Source organism: Barbus barbus (assembly GCF_936440315.1).
Source record: "Barbus barbus genome assembly, chromosome: 24".
NCBI classification, from domain to species: Eukaryota; Metazoa; Chordata; class Actinopteri; order Cypriniformes; family Cyprinidae; genus Barbus; species Barbus barbus.
The window spans coordinates 3,301,255-3,323,005 of NC_136752.1; the positions used below are offsets into that span (position 1 = coordinate 3,301,255).

The 21,751-nt window shown below is 37.9% G+C and overlaps 1 protein-coding gene across 3 annotated transcripts in view; it reads left to right on the plus strand.

The window, feature by feature from the left end:
* LOC306843375 (cyclin-dependent kinase 19-like) overlaps window positions 1-21,751 on the plus strand; it is a 54,833-nt gene that overhangs the window by 9,771 nt on the left and 23,311 nt on the right. For all 3 annotated transcript variants that reach the window (XM_079374827.1, XM_079374826.1, XM_079374825.1), the window contains exons 3-4: window positions 12,556-12,666; window positions 14,426-14,566. In XM_079374827.1, coding sequence (XP_079230953.1) covers window positions 12,556-12,666; window positions 14,426-14,566 — 252 coding nt within the window. The remainder of the gene's footprint in view (window positions 1-12,555; window positions 12,667-14,425; window positions 14,567-21,751) is intronic.

The following is a 21,751-nucleotide window of genomic DNA, read 5'->3' on the forward strand; positions in this document are numbered from 1 at the left end:
TTTCCATCATGCAGGGTTGCCAGGTTTTCACAGCAAAACTCACTCAATTGCTACTCAAAACTAGCCAAATAACGTTTCGAGGGGGTCCCCCAGAAAAAATCGCATTCCGGGGGGTAAAATACACGTTTTTTGGTGGGGTTCCCCTGGTAAAATTTGCACTCCATATCGAATATTACATTGAAAAACAACCCGTGGCAACAGTGTTAAAGTTTCCCAGTTCTGCAGGAAAACTGATGAAAAAAAATGGTGTTGCTTTTTCAAGTCCAACACACCGATACATTTCGCACTCATTAGCGCTAACTTCTCCCCACCACCTCTTAGGAAAAGTAAAATAATTAAATATAAATCGATTCTGAGATAAACCTATCGATTTTTAAATCTCTCCATAATGCAAAGACAAATAAGCATGGAGCATTTGCCAAATCTGCTTTGTCAGTATCCTGTTATTACAGCTTCAACTGAGGGAATCATAGTGTATGGCTGCTGTTATTAATGTATCGGTAACACTTCAGTATGGTTGCACATTTAACATTACTCAGTGGTTACTATGAACTAGTGAAAAATAGCATTTTTAAATCTGGGCTCATGCTAATTTATTTATGCACATGTAACAGTATTAGTATGACCTAGCATTGTCTAAAAATTAATACACTTTTAAATTAACATCATAAATATAAATGTAAAACATAATGAATTTAAAAAATCACATTCATTTACCCCAACACAACCTAACCCCCTTCCCACCCATGCTGACCCCCCGAAAATCACGGTGTAATTTGCACCCTGCTAAAACTTACATCTTTTGTACCTTATTTACCACTAAATGGTCAGAAACAGAATTAGCTTTATTCACCAAGTGTGCGCAAACACACAAGGAATTTGTTGTGTTTTTTTAAGAAGCTCTTGGTACATGCGTACATACATACACGTCTGACATGAGAACAGAAAACATTTAAATAAGATGTAACAATAAATAATAGTAATGTGTATGAGTCTGGAACAGAAGATTTATGTACAGATTTGTGCATTATTTACTATATGTGACCCTGGACCACAAAACCAGTCTTAAGTGTCAATTTTCCAAAATTGAGATTTATACATCACCTGAAAGCTGAATAAATAATCTTTCCATTGATGTATGGTTTGTTATGATCGGACAATATTTGGCTGAGATACAACTATTTGAAAATTTGGAATCTGAGGGAGCAAAAAAATCTAAATATTGAGAAAATCTCCTTTAAAGTTGTTCAAATGAAGTTCTTGGCAATGCATATTACTAATCAAAAATTAAGTTTTATATATTTACAGTAGGCAATTTACAAAATATCTTCATGGAACATGATCTTTACTTAATATCCTAATGATTTTTTGTCATAAAAGAAAAATTGATCATTTTGACCCGTACAATGTATTTTTGGCTATTGCTACAAATATACCCCAGCGACTTAAGACTGCGTTTGTGCTCCAGGGTCACATATACTATACTGTACTATATACAGCTGCATAAATTTTTTTAAAATAAAATAAAATTTCCATTTGTATTTACATAGTACTTGAGAAAGAGGCAATAATTAGAGATGGAGAATGAAATACAGAACACAGGTAATAATTCCTGTAAGCTGCATGGAGATGGCATGAAGGAAAAAAGCAGTTTATGCCCAGAGGTTCTAGTGCACAGAGATCTGTAACGTCTGTAACGTGCCTGAGGGGAGATATTAATGTACATATTACTTATTAGTACCTTTTGAAAAGTGTACCGCCCCAGTGACAGATTTGTACCTTTTATTCTGAGAGTGTAGAGCCCACAAATTCAGTATTAGGTCACAATGGGATGATGATAACAAGGTAATAATAGGGGACTATAGGATATATGTGAGGTCAACCAGTGGATAAATTCACTTGTATGGCCTTGGGGAAAACATTACATTTTTGGTTCACTATAAAAATAATAATTATTAGGCATGTTATAATTAAATGACCAATAAAAAAAAGCCATTTCATTTGTGTGTGCAGGCTGATGTTTTGAGTGGAACCATGGGTACAAAAAGTACCATAGAGAAGATAATTCAAGGCAGTTTTGTAACGCTTTTATTTGGCAAGTTTGATAACTGTTGCAAGTAAAATTCAGTTTTGAGAAGTGCAAAATATACAACATAACAAGCATCCAGAGTGAGGATCCCAACACAGACATTATCTCGTGTAAAACACATTCAAACCGTTGATAAAGCTGCCGACTCATTGCATGGCCATTGCTGAAATTTCCTGGGAACTTTAACCTCATTTTCTAAAAGTTAAAATATTTCTCTGGTAATATGTTGCAGGAAAAATTGACTGGGTCTTAAGTCATAGTTGATATATAGTAGATTATGTAACATTCATTTAGTAAACTGGAGGAAGTATGATAAACACTATTATTGCTAAAAAAAACACACAGAAGAACTAACCAAGTGTAAAATGCGTTCATTTCAGTGTGGATTGTTTTGTGGATTTGTAACAGTGTAATGCAGCTTTGCAAAGAGGCTGTTGTGGATTAAAGGATGAGATTCTGTGCCTCAGCAAACACCACTAATAAATGGCCCATAAATATTTGTGCTTATTTGTATTGGACTGAGTTAATTGCTTTGCGAATGCATGGGCAGTGCTTGATATTTTCTCTTACGTCTGAGCTGTTTTCTGAATTGTGGTTGGCAATCTTCACTTTCAAATGCGAGGTGCTGCGTCAGCGCCAATGTTTGTCTTTTTCTTGGTCCTAAACAGTTTTTTTCTGGAAAGACTTTTAAGGTGTGGCAATATTTGAACAGACTGATATTGAAACAGGTTCAGCAGCCTCATGTTGAATAGCCACAGCAGTTTTACAGACCAAAAAAAAAACACATGATGTGTTGATTCTCTATTCGCAGGAACTTTTGATTCCCTGAACGCTTGTAAAATGAAACATTCAAAATACTGTAAATAAAACATGTATCATATCTTCTGAAATGAAGATGTGCTCATTGTCTTCAAAGTTTTACACTTCATTAAATCATACAAAAAATAAAAATAAATACATAAATCCTACGAATACAACCAGTTCCTTTAAGGAAATTATTTTTAAGCAAATTTAAGTTGTTATATAAAATAACTTAATAAAATACATAACATATAATAACTCTTTTTTTTTTTTTTTTTTTTTTTTAAGTGTCAACATTTCCTTTGCTTAACAGTCTGGCCCCTTAATTCCAGCGAGGGCAAATCTTAAAGCTATGTCACACGGAGGCTTGGGTTTTTCATAACAATGTCCCTGTGCATAATTTCTCCCTTTTTTACTATGTTCCCAAAGTGCATATTTGTTTATCATCTCTGTGTATGTTGCAATGTAAAAATTTACAATTTAAATTCAAACCTAAATTTTTATTAGCATTTTTCTTGCAACATGTTTATTATTTTTAATTATGATTATTAATTAAATGTTCAATGTAGACTAATATTTGTTGAGAACAAAAGTATTAAAGTTTGATATAGTTCATTACTTATGTATCTTCAAACATCATCTAAAATAAAACACATTTTCTGAATAAATTGTGAAGGGTGCTAGGTCATGCTACCACATTGCTTTGGTGTTTGGGTGGTTGCTATTATGGGTGCTATTGGGTGTTATGGGTAGTCAGTAAAACCACTGTCAAGTCTTTGATATTCTGGTATCTAGATATGGCTTGGCTCTGTCCTTCACTGTGATTTTTACACCCGTTTCATGATCTGCTACACTGCCCTACAAAAGTTTGGAAACACCCCAACCGTCCTAAACCTTCCAATAAGACAATGACCCCAAGCACACTTCCAAGCTGTGGAAATCCAATTTGGAGAGGAAACAGTCAGCTGGCATCATGTCTGTCATGGAATGGCCTCCCCAATCACCCGACCTCAACCCAACTGAGCTGCTATGGAAGGAACTGGACCGTGATGTCCTTAAGAAGTGTCCAACCAGTGTGAATCATCTTTGGGCAATCCTTCAGGAGGCTTGGAGTAATATACAGTATCAAGTCAATGTTTGAATAAACTGACAGTTTGGATGCCCAGATTATGCAGAGCTGTAATAGCTGCTAATAGTATTTTGATGAATCAGAACTTTAAGTTTTTTCTATGTATAAACTGTTTATGTAATAAAATATGTTTTCGTAGTTTGTGTTGTCCCTTATCAGTGCAAAATTATCACAAATTAAAAAGGATTCATGCCAATATTGTCCGAAACCCCACTTTTCTAGGGCGTTTCCAAACTTTTGGAGGGCAGTGTAGGTTAGACCTATTTTTATTGTATAGAAAAGTATTACACATCTCTTCAGCAGTCCACATGATTGCCATCATTCATGTCTGTAGCACAAACAGCATTAAATTTGAATAAGTACTTACAAAAAATAAATAAATTCTTCAACATTCAGTTAGCATTAGTCCAACACAAAGTGTGTCTCAAACGGGTCTGTGCCTCAAACGTAATAACTATACCAAAAACTTGTTTATTCGCTTTACCACAACTCTGCATGCCAAGTTTCTCAAAGTACCTTAACATAGAATTGATTCAGTAGCAGCACAATTGGCCCAGGTCTTTCCTGAGATTGAAAATAACGGCATAACAACATTGTTGTTGATGTTGAAACGTCATGGGTATAGAGGTCTCAGAAGGTCACATTATGAGTCATGGCACTGAGCATTGTTGTTGCGCTACTTGCAGACAATTTGTCCATTGAATTGCGTTTGAATTGTTTAAATCCAAGCGATTCTTTGTGTAGTGTGTTGTTGTTACCATAAAAATAATAGGATCAAACTCTCTCTTTCTCAATCTCTGAATATCTGACCTCTCTTTTACTTTGTTGGAAAGGCAAAACAATAGTCATATTGTTCCAGAGCTGGGTGAAAGGTGTTGAAGTTGGCTAGTATCAGTTGGAAATCATGTGGACTTTGGTTTCTTCATTTTAGGTCCATTTTATAGCTATATTGAGCTTCATGCTGTTGCTTGTTATTATGTTTTCAACATTTAATGTGTTTTCTAGATTTATTGCATTAAGTGTAAAAATGCATTTGAATAAATTCAACAGTATAGCTATCAGATCACATTTAACATATATTGCCCCCTTAAGTAGCTTTTGTGTAAAAAAAAAAAAAACTTGAGTAAATAGAGCAACTAACTTCAAAGAATTTTTGAATTTTCTCAACTTCAGTAGTTGTGCCAACTCATATTTGAAAGTTAGACCTGACATGAGTTGGACGTGAATTGTTCACCCAAGGGATCAATAAGCCAAGTTGGAGCTGTGAAACAAAGCACTGAGGTGGAGCCGGAGGGTCGAATGTTCCAGCTTGTTCCCACAAGTCTGAAGACCAGGATGTATCTTGGTCGCCAGAAGACTGTGGTCACGGCAATGGAGCTGGAGGGAAAAGGAGAGCCGGCGGATCAGGAGAATGAATCAGGGGAACCTTTGAAGACTCTGGCGGTGCTGGTGGAGGAGGAAGGGCTAGGGTTGTGGTGGACTTTTAAGAAACCAGACAGTCATTCGAGCTGAACTGGAGTCTATTTTTGCTCTGCCATTTACTCTGAATTAAAGCCACAGTGTATTGTTATTGATCAAAATTGACCCGATCAACATGAAAATAACACATTTCACCATAAAATAATGTAAGTGAGGTGTTTTCAAGTTCAAGTTCAAGTTGAGCTTTATTGTCATTCCGCTACATGTGGGGACATACAGTGGAACGAAATGTCGTGCCTCGCAGGACCACGGTGCTACATAAATACAGACATACAACAATGAAGTAAAAAAAACACTTTAAACCTATAAAAAACACTATAAACCTATACACTATAAACCTATACACAATTAAGCTTTGTGTTTCACAATCACCATATGAAAAAATAAAAATGCACGAAAACACATCTCTTCCACGAGTTTTTGCCCAAACTTCAAAGGTCTGTTAAATTAATAAAACTAAATGCATATGTTAGCTTTACGATTACTTTTTCAATTCAATTATATATATATTTACATTTATGCATTTAGCAGACGCTTTTATCCAAAGCGACTTACATTGCATTCAAGTTACAGTTTTTACATTTTACCAGCTCTTGCTTTCCTTGGGAATTGAACCCATGACCTTGGCGTTGCTAGTGCCATGCTCTACTATTTGAGCTACAGGAAAGCCAATTATACTTTATTGCATCTCACAGCGTGTACTGTCTCGCATCAATTCACATCGACAATTCACATCGCAGGACGACGAGGGATGCAGAATAATCAGGTACTTTAATTGAGTAAACGTATTAACAACTGGAAAAACAGCATAAACAACATTACTCTGAGACACGACGAAGAGGATTGCTGAACTCAAGGCTTATAAGAACACAAACTAATGAGGAAACAAGATGATTAATACAAGACAGGTGAAAGGAATAAATGATGATTAACTAATGACAGGAAACCGACCAAATAAGGTCAAACAGGAACTAAACCGAAACCAAACCGTGACAGATATCGCCCTGGAGGCTGGAGCAGGGCCAGGACAGGGAGGAGACAAGGGAAGCCTCCACGGCGGATCAGGAGACTCGAGAGGCCATGGCGGGACTGGAGACTCGGGAGGCCATGGCGGGACTGGAGACTCGGGAGGCCATGGCGGATCTAGGAGCTTGGAAGGCCAAGGCGGATCTGGGAGCTTGGAAGGCCAAGGTGGATCTGGGAGCTTGGAAGGCCATGGTGGATCTGGGAGCTTGGATGGCCATGGCGGATCCGGGGACTCGGGGAGCCATGGCCTTATTGTTTTGGGCGGCCAAGGCGGCTCAAGGGGTTCCGTGGCCTTGGCTCTAGGCCCGGCCACACAGGCAGAGGGTATATGGCCCCCCCCAAAAAAATTTATTGGGCAAGTTCCCCTCTGGGAACAATTTAGGAGAAGTGGGCCCTTTTGGGGTGTTCTGGAAAAGCAGACTCTTGGGGGCGCTCTGGAAGCGCGGACTCTTGGGGGTGCTCTGGAAGTGCGGAGCTCTGGAGGCGCGGGACGGGACCAGCGGAGACGCAAGAGGGCTGGACGGGACCAGCGGAGACGCAGGAGGGCTGGACGGAACCAGCGGAGACGCAGGAGGACTGGACAGGACCAGCGGAGATGCAGGAGAGCTGGACGGGACCAGCAGAGACACAGGAGAGCACTTGCGAGGAGCGGGCATTGGAGGGCACTTGCGAGGAGCAGGCACTGGAGGGCACTTGCGAGGAGCCGGCACTGGAGGGCACCTGCGAGGCAGACTCTTGGGGGCGCTCAGGCAGCGCTAATTCCTGGGGGCGCTCGGGAAGGGCTAATTCCTGGGGGCGCTCTGTCAGCATAGGTACAGGAGGGACTGGCCCTGGAGAAGCGGGCACTAGAGGGACTGGCTCTGGAGAAGCGAGCACTGAGGAATGCTGACTAGGAGCGGGCACTGGAAAGCGCTGGCGTAGAGTGGGCACAGGAGGGCGCTGTTGAGGAGCGGGTTCTGGGGAGAGGACAGGAGCCAGGAAATCAGGGGGCATTGCCGTATCCAGAAGCTCTAAGTTAGGAGCAGGCGGGTTTGGGAGACCCACGGGCAGTGGCATAAACCTTACCGCGGGTGGCGGCACACTCTTCGCCATGTGCAGCGGAACTATCATCGTTGCGGGCGGGGGAAGCACTCTGATGATCCCCGAATGAACCAAAATCAGAGGAAACTAGACGATTAATACAAGACAGGTGAAAGGATTAACTAATGACAGGAAACCGACCAAATAAGGACAAACAGGAACTAAACAGAAACCAAACCGTGACAACAACAGACACAACCTTAATAAAGAAAAACCCACAAAAACAACAGTATACAAAAACACACGGCTACAGTGCATTAGAATAGTGAGTCCTTTTTTATTTTCCAGACCCCAGAGGCCTATTTGAACCCCCAGTTCTGATTTATTAATTTTACAGATCGATACACAAAAGATTTAGGCTACATAATATATTCAATCTAGCAACTCAAAGCCTTCTGTTAGATGGCAAAAATTAATATTTCTCATACAAAATGTGAGAAGGGTCAGACATAATTTTTCCTGACAGGGTTGGCAATTTTTTCGTATACAGATCTTGAAAACTTGGCTCAAGCTTATCGTGTAAACTACCTATATAGCATGTTATTTACTTATGTGTGTGGGACAGAGGCGGACACGGTTGCATCACAGAGTATGCTGGCCATATCATACATAAAAGCACATGGCACACAGTGTTCTGAGGAGAACACTGGAAAATATGACAGAATTGACGATACTCGTCTGTATTTAAAGTAGGCCTACACACGCTGCGGCTCAGCTGCCAGTGTGAAAGCACAATGGGCGCCCGCTGCTCCTGCTCTGCCTCCGCACTGCTTGTGCATCCAGTGTGAAACCGGCGTCAGTCACCCTCATGAGTCAGGAAGGAGGATTTGTATTACTGCTTGGTCAATTTATGGTCTGATCTTCTGTCAAGGTTGGTGCAAGGCAAGGAGAGTGTTGAAATGTAGATCAGTCTGCAAAGTGGTACTTATTAAATGGAAACAAAACACTCTGGACCTTGGGATCACAGGAGAAATGCAGAAACATAGCAAGCCATAGACAAGAATGGACAAAGGGGAACTGAAACACAGGTCTGTAGATGCACAAAATAAACAAGCAACTAAACACAGGTGAAAGTAATCAGTAACTAAGGCAACCAATGAGCACACATTCAGAAACCTAGAAGTAAGAAGCATGAAGTAAACACAAGAAAAGAGAAAACAAGAACAACGGAATGAAATATACTTTAAAACAAGAGCCTTAGGACACAAAATCACAGGCAAGACATGATAATACTAAAAACATACAAGTTGACTTTATTCACTTTTTTGTATTCTCAACTTTTTCTGCATTAGTTCAATCAACCAATCAAACATAGCTTGTATCTGACAAAATACAAGTTGAATTTTTTAGTGTTGTTATAACTTTTTTGTTAGTGGATTGCAGTGTAGCAAACAACTGTATTAATGAGCTGCATTGTACACTGTAAAAAAAAATGATTTGCTGCTTGTACAATTCACTTAAAATAGGCTAAAGCATTTTGTTGCTACTTAATTCCATTGTGTTAAATCCACTTAAATATGTAAAAACGAAGGTTGCGTAAGCCATTTTTTTGGGGCTACTTAAATTATTGTTAATAGACTAACTGAAACTGGGCAGTTGATTAGTTCCCAGCATGCTTTGCATAGCACTGGATCAGAAGATGTTGAATTTATTTTGTGTTGTTGGAAAGACCTGCTAGTGTTTAATGTTCACAAGGGCTTTTGTTTACCACTGTGCTAAAGATTAGGGCTTATGGATAGGTTGTGGTTATGGGAATGGAGTCAATATAATGTATGTTGCTTCACTCAGTGAGTAATAACTGCTAATTCATAGTACAGTGGCAAGTAACTTATTTCTTTTTCATTATAAGCATGTGCGATGCTAGCTACAAAAACTGTGTGTATAATAGAGTTTAATAACAAAGTGCCTCTGTATGAATAAAGTGTATAAAAACAACCAAGAGTTAATATTGCTCACTTTTTGTAAGTGTTTACTTTTGTGATGAACTGACAAATGTTTAACCTGTTACATAGTTGCCATATGCGCATGGCAAAAATGCCGTCATCACAGTACTGGCAGAAGTGCAAATTGACTTCATTTCATGCAGCGGTGTGCAGTTTTTTTGTAACTTGAACGAACAGTGCAGGCAGACTTCAAGGCTACATTGGCTGGAAAGATAGGAAAGAATATATTTATAAAATCTATTTATACATTTTTAAAATAGGATATGTGGACGTATGTAAGCATTTCAGAGAATATTGTGCATGGATTTCCTTCAAATGTTGCAGAAACATTTACAGTGGAAATGTGTTAAATATACTGATCTACACCATGTTGCAGGACATAGTGATGACTAAGACTCTCTCATTGCAAAACACCAGCATGTCAGTCACATCTCAGAGCAAACAATCTAACCTGCTGACTGGAATCTCTTAATCTGTCTGCGAACAGTAGTTATTATTTAGACAGTTTTTTGCAATTCCTCTGGAGCTACCTTCCTTGCTTTAGTGTGCAGTTGTGGTTGTTTTACGAATCGTCTCTTATGGGATTTGAACTTGCAGATATGCAGTTACCAGCCCAAATCTGTAATCACTTGACCACACCATGTCATTTGATTGAGATACTCAACAGAGACATGACTGTAACCTATATTTTATACTCATTTTCAGTATGGCCAGCAGTAGCTATTTTTTTAACATGCACAGTTGTGGTCAGAATTCTTGGCCCTCTTGGTAAATATGAGCAAAGAAGGCGGCAAAAGGAATTTATATTGTATTACCTGTCATTCAAAAAATTCACAAAAATCTAAAACAATTGAACATGGGGAGAAATGACATTATGAAATAAACATTTTTCTCCAATAAATGTTGGCCAAAGTTATTAGCACCCCTAGAATATATGAATATATATATATATATATATACTGCCACTCAAAAGTTTGGGATCGGTAAGATTTTTTATGTTTTTTAAGGGAATCTCTTCTGCTCATCAAGGCTGTATTTATTTTATCAGAAATACAGTAAAAAACAGTAATATTGTGAAGTCTTATTGTAATTTCTAATATTGGTTTAGTAGACTTTAAAATAGAATTTTCATAAAATAAAAAATAGAACTGATCCCAAACGTTTGAGCAGCAGTATGGGCAGTATTTCAAATACGTATTTGAAATACAAAATACTATTTTGTATTTAAATACCTTTGGAAAAAAATCTAATATATTTTGTATTTAAATACATTTAATATTAGTATTTTTGTATATTCAAAATACATAAAATACTTTTTGCAAATCAACCTCTTTATTAGACTTCTGATTTCCTGTATCGACTAGTTCAGACATGCCACTTTCATGTATGTGAGCTGCAGCTGTATGACTCCATCTAGAATTGGGTAATGACATTTCCTGTATTCCTGTAAGGAAATGAGGAATAACACTGCCTACGGGGGTGCTATCAAAATTTCCTACTTCCAATGTTAGAAGTCCTGATTATTACAAGCTTGTCGCATTCAAGTGCTTTTCTGCTGGAATGAATAGGAATCGTGGAGGATGCCAGGTTTCCTGGGAAATCTTATTAAAGCCAAAATCTTAGATATTTAAGATAGTTCATTTGGAATAAAATGGTTTTTTTATTTTTCTTTCTTTTTACTGTATTACTGGACCGTGGACGATAGCTTTACTGTCAATTGTCTGTTAATTTACAGCTTTGTATTTGTATGTCAGTATCCTTTGTGAGATTTAGCTCTAACATACAGTATAACCTTTAGCATCCTGCTGTAATATGTAACTTGGAATTAATTGTTCGATAACTGTCATGCTGCTATTCTGCCTCATATTTCACAGTCAAGTCAAGGGACCTTTATTTATTTAGTGAATTATTCAATACAGATTATGTCAAAGCAGCTTTAAGTTTAAATGGAATTACATTGTATCACACTTTGTGCTGTCTGTACTTTGACAAAAGGAAAAAAAAGCACTTAATACTTTGTGTTAACAACACAATTGTTTACACCTGGCATTAACATCCATCTCATGTGCTCCGATCACAAGTGGACAAATAAGACCTTGTCATGTTAATCTCAAATGTGCCTCCAGAAGGGGAGCGCTTCTGATTTCTACACACATCACAAATACAGCCTATACTAAAACACAGCCAGGTCATTTTAAAATAGTTGCAATTCTGATGAAGTTTAAATACTACTATATTTGTGTTTGTACTGCAAATGTTGCCGTCGCATGCCTTTTTGATCGAATGCTTCACTTTGATTGATCGTATCGGATGAGTTTGGGGGTTTCATTAACACTTGGCCACATAAATGTGTCTCCGCAGAACGGTATAAATCCTTACTTCAAATTATTCAACAGAGTTCACTTCACGAAAAGCAACAGATGTGTGCTAGATTTTGTTTATCATCAGCTGATTTCAAAGGGAGAATAGTGCCCACCACTTTCAGTGAGTTCAATTACTGGAAGTCAGCCTTCAGAGTGCTGAACATCATTTATCCACCTTATTCTTCCCATAAAAATGGGCACGGCCAAATTTAATGTGCATGGCTTCCAGTATCATTTGCTTCCAGCTATTTCTAGCTGTACAAAACCACTCGTTTTGCTGCGTGATATTGCAAATTAGTGTGTCTTACCATATTATTTGAATATATTAATTATGAACACACTGGTTTGTAGTGCAAACAGTTTTACTGTTTACTGCACATTGTTATTATTCTCATAATTTCCCTATAGTGGCTAATGAACCAGACGTGTCTCGCCCTTAGGCTTGAAGAATAAGGTGGATACGTGTATTTATTAGTGCTATCCGATCGTGAAAGGATTGCTCAAGATGGATGTTAATACCAGGGTCAGTATTTGTGATAGAAAGTTATTCTGCATTCCCTGATGTAAATGTCTTTACATGTATGTGCCATTTGGAAAATGAACAGGTGAAGGAACAGACGAATATGTCTCTCTGTCTTTCTGCAGTTGCTGAGAGAGTTAAAGCATCCGAATGTCATCGCCCTGCAGAAAGTATTTCTCTCTCACAGTGACCGCAAAGTCTGGCTCCTGTTTGACTATGCTGAGCATGACCTGTGGGTGAGTACACATGTGCACATGCACTCAAGTTATTGTAATGTTGCGCTTTTTTTTTCTCTACATTTTGTGTTTACAGAAGAAAGAAATTCATATAATTTCAAAGAAAATGGTGACCTTGCATTTTTGATTTGAACAGTTCTTTGAGAAATTAGCTGAGGAAACAACTGAATATTTTCCCAGGTATTTATATCTTACATTTTCAAGAGCTTGATAACTTGAATACATCTTAGAAGTGCTTCACACAGAAAACGTTCTCTGTCACACTGATTTTCTTTGTAAACATGTGTTAGGTGGGAGTCTTGCCAAGTTTTTAAGTTGCTGTGTCAAGTTAAAGGAATTCAAACATCGTCGGAGCTGATAGCCTCGTACACAGCTCTTTTGAAGTGTAGCACAGTTGTGCTTTGGGGGACTGTACCATCTGAGTTTGAGCTTGTGGTCCTTTTCCGATCCTAATAAATAAATAAAAGATAAATCAAAAATAAATCTTCAAATCTTCGTATTTCAAGACCCTGGCTTTGTTTTCTTCATTGCAATCATCATTGCAGTTCTGCCGTTTGCACGTATACTGGATTGTACGTATTGTATTGTATTGTATTTTAAAGCTAAACGTATTAAGTGTGAATGGCTCAGCTATCATTATTATGTTTTTTAATGTATCATTAATGTTTAAAACACATTTTTAAATTGTTGAATGAATTAATTTTTAAATGTATTTTCGACATTACTTTTTTCAACTATTCATAAATACTATGTTTTGTGGTCAGGTGCATCATATTTCACAATCTGAACAAACAGTTGCATGTAAAAAGGTCAAATGATCTGATATATTAAGAGCCTTGGGGCCAGATTTACTACTGTCAGGATTTACATTTTTAAGATTTAAGACGTGCAGCGAAAAATGTGGTCACAGTCATTTTTGCAGCTGATCTTCCTGCATATGCATTTGTAAGTATTTCCCTTTCAGAAGCAAAATTAATGGGAGGAGAGTTTTTAAATGAATGGAGTGTCTATTTACACCTTGTTGGCAGAGACTTACACAAACGCCGCCCACCAATTTATGATTGGGATAGTCAACATAATAAAAAACGACTCTGAATCATCAGCTCCAGTAGAGCAGATGGTAAAGTGTGTGCCATGGTCATTTTGACTATTGCTATCGCTTTCCATCGCTAAGAAAATATGCTATTTTCACTGTCTAAATAGTATCTAATGTGCAGTGCAAATAGCTGCTGCTTTAAATGAATGATGCAACATGATTTACTACGGTTTGCACTAGTCTGTTTACTGTTATTATAAGCCATTATTTACCGCCCAAAAAAAGCATCCACCATTTGCATTTGTTAGTAGATTGCACGCACCTGATTATCATGGGCTCTGCTTGCATTCTGCTGCTCTAGGTGGATTGCGATGGTCATTATGGTACTGATTCGGATGCGTCTGTGTTCTTTATTTTGCGCGTTGTCAGTAAATCTCCCGCAGAACTTCCCACTCCCATCGATGCTGTTATGGGATTGCGCTCTCATGCTAGTTTGCCCTGTTTAGTAAATCTATTTAGCAATTGACCTCGGCACTTCTGCAGGGTCCTCTGTGTGATTAGTATTGTTTCTGAAAATGGATTGCTCTGATGGTTGCCACCTCATCAGTGAAAAAAGTTGAAAAGGTCAGCAGAGATGGAATGTTACTGATCTTAATTTGGTAGTGCCTGGCTGCGTGCCCTTAGCAGCAGTTCACGCAACTTTTACCCATTCTTATGTTGTAGCACATCATAAAATTTCATCGAGCGTCAAAGGCCAACAAGAAACCCATGCAGCTACCGAGGGGGATGGTGAAGTCTCTGCTTTACCAAATCTTAGACGGCATCCATTACCTGCATGCCAACTGGGTCCTGCACAGAGATCTGGTGAGTACAGACACAAGCCTGGTCACAGAGGATGCATTTACACTGCAAGGCATGATGCACTGGTCCGATCTTCCCCCACATATCTGTTTTTCCCCCCTGCTTATTTACATTCACTTAAGACTTGACAATATGAATTATAAATGTTTTGTAACAGGAACAGCAGAATATTCAAAGCTTTTGCATTTTGGAAGCATGAATTTCCACTGTTCCTGTTTCCAAATGTTAAAGAACTACTTCACCCAAAAATGAAAATTTGGTCATTTATGTCCTTCATTTATTTACAAACCCATATGCTGGTATTTTTGTTGTGTTAAAAAAACAAGAAAATCTTGAATGCAGAATGCAGATAATGACAGTGGCCAGTACAATAAAGTTTGGCTGAAATATGTTTAATTCCCATAATTATTAGCAAAATATTTAGGACACGTGCTTTTTTAACTGAACATTTTTCATGTTTGTAGGTTGTAGCAGGGTAAATGAGTAAGTAAATGAGATGCCAAAGCTAATACATTTTTCCATTCCTGTTTATTCCAACAGTAACAAATCTATGCTGTGATTTTTCAAATGAGAATGAATAGCAATCAGAAGAGAGAAAGTGTTAACAAGCTTTTTGGCATTTGATGCTGGGGTGTAACACAAAGCATAGTGTTATAAATGCAGATTCATTTTTAAAATGTGAAAATATAAGTGGAATTGGCTAGATTTACTGTTATTGTGGAGAGCTGTCATCAGTCTGTGGAAGGGCTCTCTACATCCCAGTATCTTCTTGTTCTGTGTGAACATGACTTTTAAAAGAACCATATTACGTTATTGTGGTGCATTATTAAATGTGCTGGTCGGAATGTAAAGTGCAACTGCAACCAAAGAGCAGTCAATCTGTCTGTGTTTATGTGATGGAAACATAAACATAAAATGAAATGTTACTTGCTGTGGAGAGTGTCCCCGGCTTCTCGTCCTGTGAGTAGGGTTTAAATCCCTTCTTCTGCAATGAAATGATTGTTCTCTGGTGGCCTTATTATGATGCTCTTGTTAGTGAAAAGGCTGTGGTTGCCAGGGGTGGTGCAGAACACAGAGGCAAAACACACACCGATAATAGGATGACCATTATTGTTCAAATGTAAAAATAAAGAAATATTTGTCAGTGATTACTTTTATTAAAGAAAAGTCAAATGAATTGCTCATTTGAAATCGAAAACTCAATATTTGATTAGATACAGTTGAGGACATGCAATATTATGCACTACACAGAAAGGTCTGATAAAATCATCTACATTATCAAAAATTATATTCTGCATTTTGAGAAGATGCTTTATCTTATTTAAATCATTGGCTACGTTTAACAACAATGTATGCAAATAGTTTTATGTAAGGAACTATTTGACAGTCAAAGTAAGAAGAAAATAAAGTTGGATTTAGACTGTTTCAGTTCTGTTTACATGCCTGATCCATTGACTGGATCTTAACTAAACTAAACTACTTATGCATTGTTCAGCTGGTGCTAACATTCGTCAAAAGCATCAGCACACAGACTGGGACTGATATGGATTGAATCCAGTGGAAAGTGTCACACACGGATTGTCTCTGCACTGTTATGTAATCCCATCAATCCCTGCTGTGTGTCGATCAATAACATACTCCGTCATTAACCTAGTTGTATATAAGAGAAATAGACATTGTTACAGTGCTCAACAGCTGACTTAGTCAACATTAATTATAAATGTTACAGCAGGGACAGCAGGATATTCAGTGCTTTTGTATTGAGGTTTTCATTTTATTTTTATTTTTTTACTGTCCTTAGAAAAAAAAGTTGTGTAAAAGTGTTTAAGGGAGAGTTCACCCAAAAATTAACATTCTGTCATTATTTGCTTAACTTCACTGGTCATTTTTTGATTAGGCAACACTGTAGTTTCTTATTAGCATGGATTTTACTCACATATTAGCTGTTTATTAGTATTTATAAAGAACATGTTAATGTCTTATTCTGCATGAACATATTTTAGATCCATTAATCCGGCACCATACCTAAACTTAACAACTAACTTACTAACTATTAATAAGCAGCAAATGAGGGGTTTATTGAGGTAAAAACTGATTTAAGTTGATAGTGAATATGTGCTCCTAATCTAAAGTGGTAACATTTTAATTCTAAACCCATATGTTAGTATTTTTAGACTTTTTTTTTTTCATGCAGCTCTTTTTCATACAGCAGAAGTTGACATTAACTATCTGTCAAGCTCCAGCATTTCACTTTCATCTATAGTTATATGGAAAAGTGATTTTGTTTGTTTTTCTCAGAAAATATAACTGCATATGGTTCACATAAAGATGAGTAAATAATTACAGAATTGTTATTTTTGGGTGAACTATTCTTCTAACAGAGGCAGCCAAGTTATTTTGGTAGAAACTACAAACTTAACCCAAACTGTGTGTGAGAGAGAGAGAGAGAATTTGTGTGAGAGTGTGTGTGTACGCACGCGTGTGTGTGTCCATGTTGTAGTTGCTCCTATTGAAGTGGAAAGTGAAGTGAAGTGACATACTGCCAAGTACGGTGACCCATACTCGGAATTCGTGCTCTGCATTTAACCCATCCAACGTGCACACACACACACAGCAGTGAACACACACACACAGCAGTGAACACACACACACCGTGAACACACACCCGGAGCAGTGGGCAGCCATTTATGCTGCGGCGCCCGGGGAGCAGTTGGGGGTTCGGTGCCTTGCTCAAGGGCACCTCAGTCGTGGTATTGAGGGTGGAGAGAGTGCTGGACAGTCACTCCCCCCACCTACAACCCCTGCAGGCCCGAGACTCGAACCCACAACCTTTGGATTATGAGTCTAACTCTCTAACCATTAGGCCATGATGGATAAGGTTAGGGGCAGGTTTTAAATCATAAAAAAATTATCTACTACTGTCTATTTTTGTGTTCAGAAAGAAGAAAGAAATGAATGAATGAATGATGCATTTATATAGCGCATTATTGTGTATTGCTGTACACCCAAAGTGCTTTGCAATCACGCATAAACAAAATGCATTTACAAAAATGCATAAAAGCTTGGAACGACATGAGGGTTACGAAATCAAACAGCATTTTCATTTTTGGGTGAACTATTCCTGAAGTTTTGCCTATGCTATGTCATACTGACTGTATTTCATTTCAGTATGTGTAATGTGCTAGATACACATTTGTTTTTACATTGTTGTACAGGCATGACTAGTGTCTGCATTCAGTGATATTATCTTAATGTTAACATAAATGTAAGTATTATTTTTTGCTTTGCTTTTTAACATTGAGGCTTGCAGTTTTACAATAGAAAGACTTCACATTTGTTGAAGTGAATTCTAGTGAATGATAACAGCAATTTTGAGATGGCAGTATTGTTGAGTGAATTACAGAAACCTTATGGTTGCTGTTCCCATAGCAACATACCCTCATTAAGGCTCATAGAAACTCAAGCGTCTCAGAATAATTAGAAGATATCATTATTTACTGATGCAACAGCCAGTCACCCACAATCGCATGCCGTCTCTTTATTTCTGTCTGTCCGCTCCATTTCATTGTCCCTTTATAAGCAACAACATTTTGTAAAGCATGAAATGTCTGTATTAGTGGCACCAAATTAGATTGTGAATAAAATAGTTTCCAAACATACAGAATCCTGTAGACATGAAATAAAATATTTGTAATCTTGAGAAAACAAGACCGAAAAATGAGTCTGTGCAGTTTGGAAAACTAATTATTTTTGCAATTCTGTTTGCTGCCACTTAAACTAAATAAACCTTAAAGTAAAAACCATTTGTTGTTATGAGTATCTATGAAAGATTATAAAGGGCTTTTTAGGTTTCATGCACTTAAAATTACTTGTTTTCTCTGGCATCTGGTACGTTCTCTTCAGCGTGGCCTTCAGAAATATTAACACCCAGTAACAGCAGTGAAATGAATATTATGAGATGCATTTAGAAGAGGGATAGCTCAGCACCTGCCACAGCTTCCCTGTGAGACAGAATATTTCCATAAACAAAATGACTGTCATGGATATATGGTTCATGCAGGTGTGAACAGACATACGGTACTGCATCATTACTCCAGTTTCCAGTGTCACATCAGAATCAGAATCAGAATCAGAATGAGCTTTATTCGCCAAGTATGTTTACACATACGAGGAATTTGTTGAAGTGAGGAAATATACAGCATGACATGAGGAGAGGGGGGAGAAAAAAAATAATTCACAGACTGTATTCTTATGAGAGTACAGTGTGAGAACAGAAAAAACACCCCAGCAACAAAAAGCACATAGTCAATCAACAACATAGTCACACAACTGCAACAGGGTAATAATCCAGTTCTGGCAATCAGCCATCCGGGTCCTGCAGCCATTTGCGGCGCCGGTCGGACCCACATTGTCAGGCTGGCGGAACAAAGCGGCAAAGGCATGTTCTTCAGAAATCATTCTAATATGATGATTTGCTGCTCAAGAAACATTTCTGATTATTATCAGTGTTGAAAACGATTGTGCTGCCCAATATTTATGCAGACACCATCAGGGCTTAACATGAACTTTTTTGCTCACCAGACACCAGCTAAAATTATTAGCCACTCAGCATTTTCACCAGCCATAATTTTGTTGTTGGGAAGTTACGTTTTATATGATTAGTTATGAAGTTACTGCATACTAAACTTTATTTAAATAGATTTTTTTTGTCTATTTAAAGGGCATTTTTCCCTAACCGTATTAAATGCATGCATCATCTTTATCTTTGCATATCAAATTCTTACATTTTATTGATAATTCCACTTAATATAATAAGACACTATAGGGCTGTTACCAATCCAGTGAAATCAGTATTATGCTCTTTTACAATTTTTTTTTTTTTTTTTTTATGGGGTGGGGTGTACTATAACATGCTCTCATGCTTGGTGGTTTCGAAAATCGCATTAATTTTCACATAATTTACATTATTACAATACCTTTCTCCCCAGCCTGACACAAACTGCTCGATTAGTTCCAGGTTTGATGAAGGCCCGCCTTCCGAAAAACGAAATGAAATGTGTTGTGATTGGTTAGCTGTCCCAGTGCGTTGTGATTGGCGAACAGCTTAGACGGTGTTTCAATACTGCCCCGCCCCTTGCCAAAACAGCAAGTTTGTCAATATTGCCATATCTGTTCAAACCCCAAGAATATTGATCAAGAGGATCACACAGAACCTTTGCACGCACAGATAATCGCAACACATATTCAAGTGGTAACGTTATTGTGTTGTTGTTTTTTTTTGGGCTAAATCACGTTTTAGATAGGATGTCAACAACAGCTTAAAAATAACTGCATTTACTTTGTACAGATAAGTGCAATGGTAATATGTATTATGTTTATTGTTCTTTAATTCTAACATTATAGTATGAATTGCAGTGAAACTGTTAAACAGTTGAATTTATTTATACCATAGTCCCACAGAGTTTCTGAAACGTGGTGAACAAGACGTGAGACGTGCGGATCCATGTGCAAACTTTTAATTATACAAACAGAGTCCAAAGGGGCAAGGCAGAGAGATCATCCAGGTATACGAGCAGAAAACAGGAAACGAGACTATAAACAAAACAAACTAAACTTAGACTTACAAAACACAGAATGGCTCGGTGAGGCAGCTAACACTTGGAGAGTGTTATACGCAGGACCAGACTCAGAGCTAGACATACACACAGAAAGGTTAACAGAAAACACAGGACAATACACAGGCAGGATCAAACACTGGTAAACAGAAATGGCAAGACACAAGCGAGATCAAAACACAGAAGGGTGAACAGCATACGCAGGACAATGCTCGGCAGAGAGGAAGAGGAAGCCCATGGATTAAGTAGAGTGTGTGATTGTGTGATAGTTCTCAGGCGTGAGCGTGATTAGTGCAATCAGCTGTATATGTGTCGTCAGTGCAATGGATGATGGGGATTGTAGTTCAGTGTGCTGTGTGGTGTGAGAGTCAATATGATGGAGAGGCAACCTCTGGTGGCTATCGGGCGGAAGGCCATAGACCGGATTCGTGACAGTTACACTATTTGTGGCGGCAAATTCATTCTCTGCCAACGGGAGGTGCTATTGGAGCGGAAGAGATCGAGGTTTCCCTGGTAATGCTGTACACAAAGCAGCGCTCTGCTCACAAACACTGCTTTATCAGACATTACATGCAAGATGAAATGAAAATGACATCCAAAATTTTCTGAAGACAGTCGGTTTCCATCAGAAATACAGTGTTATAAAAACACCCGCACCGGGTTTCGATTTTGAAACGTGCAGTGCTCAACCAAGCGTTCTCCCCACCCCCCAACCATTCGAATTTCCATAGGTGGGATTTATTTTTGTGATATCACAAATACAGGAAAACAACTTTGGGATTTTTAAAAAACGAAATATCTCCCTTTGGAGTGGACTTTGAGATTTGTAACTTTGTAGATATTTTATGCCCAAACATAGACACTACACACTGACTAAAATTCAAAAAGTGAAAAAGCATAATAGAACCCCTTTAACAAAAACGATTTTTCCACAGAAGCAGCTGAAGTGGCATTTAGATGCATTTACACAGACAATTTAATGAAGCTGAAATATAGCATGAATGCATTTACACTGCAAAATAATAACAACATAAATAAGGTTATGAGCTTGGTGTTTTAAATCATTTTTTTTATATCCAAATATAAAATGTTGGAAAAAATGCAAAGTAAAGGTAGGCCTAATTTTAAATATAAAAGTAAACCACCAGTAGGTGGCAACAAGCGACTGTCTTAGTGAGCCATTGAGGCAAACAATTTGTTCAGATGGCTGATTCATTCAAGAAGTGCCTGTCTTTGTGAATGGACCACTGAATCATTGACTCAAAAATACTGAATCATTCAGTAACTAAACACCGCTGTGTGCTGCTCAGATGTGCGACTGTTCTGCTGTGATCTTTGTTTGGAACTATTTTTCGTTAACCAAACCAAGCAAAAACAGTCAAGGTTGACAATACTGTACTGTATATTGACTACTCGTTCAAACTCTTGTATAAATTCAATGTCAAATTTGCAATCGCTCTCTTGGTCGTGACGTTATAAATATATAAACTACCCTTTTACCGCAGTATGTTTCTTGTGTGTGTAGTTGCGTTGTTTTGATTTCTCCACGAGATCATCTTATCCATTATCAATC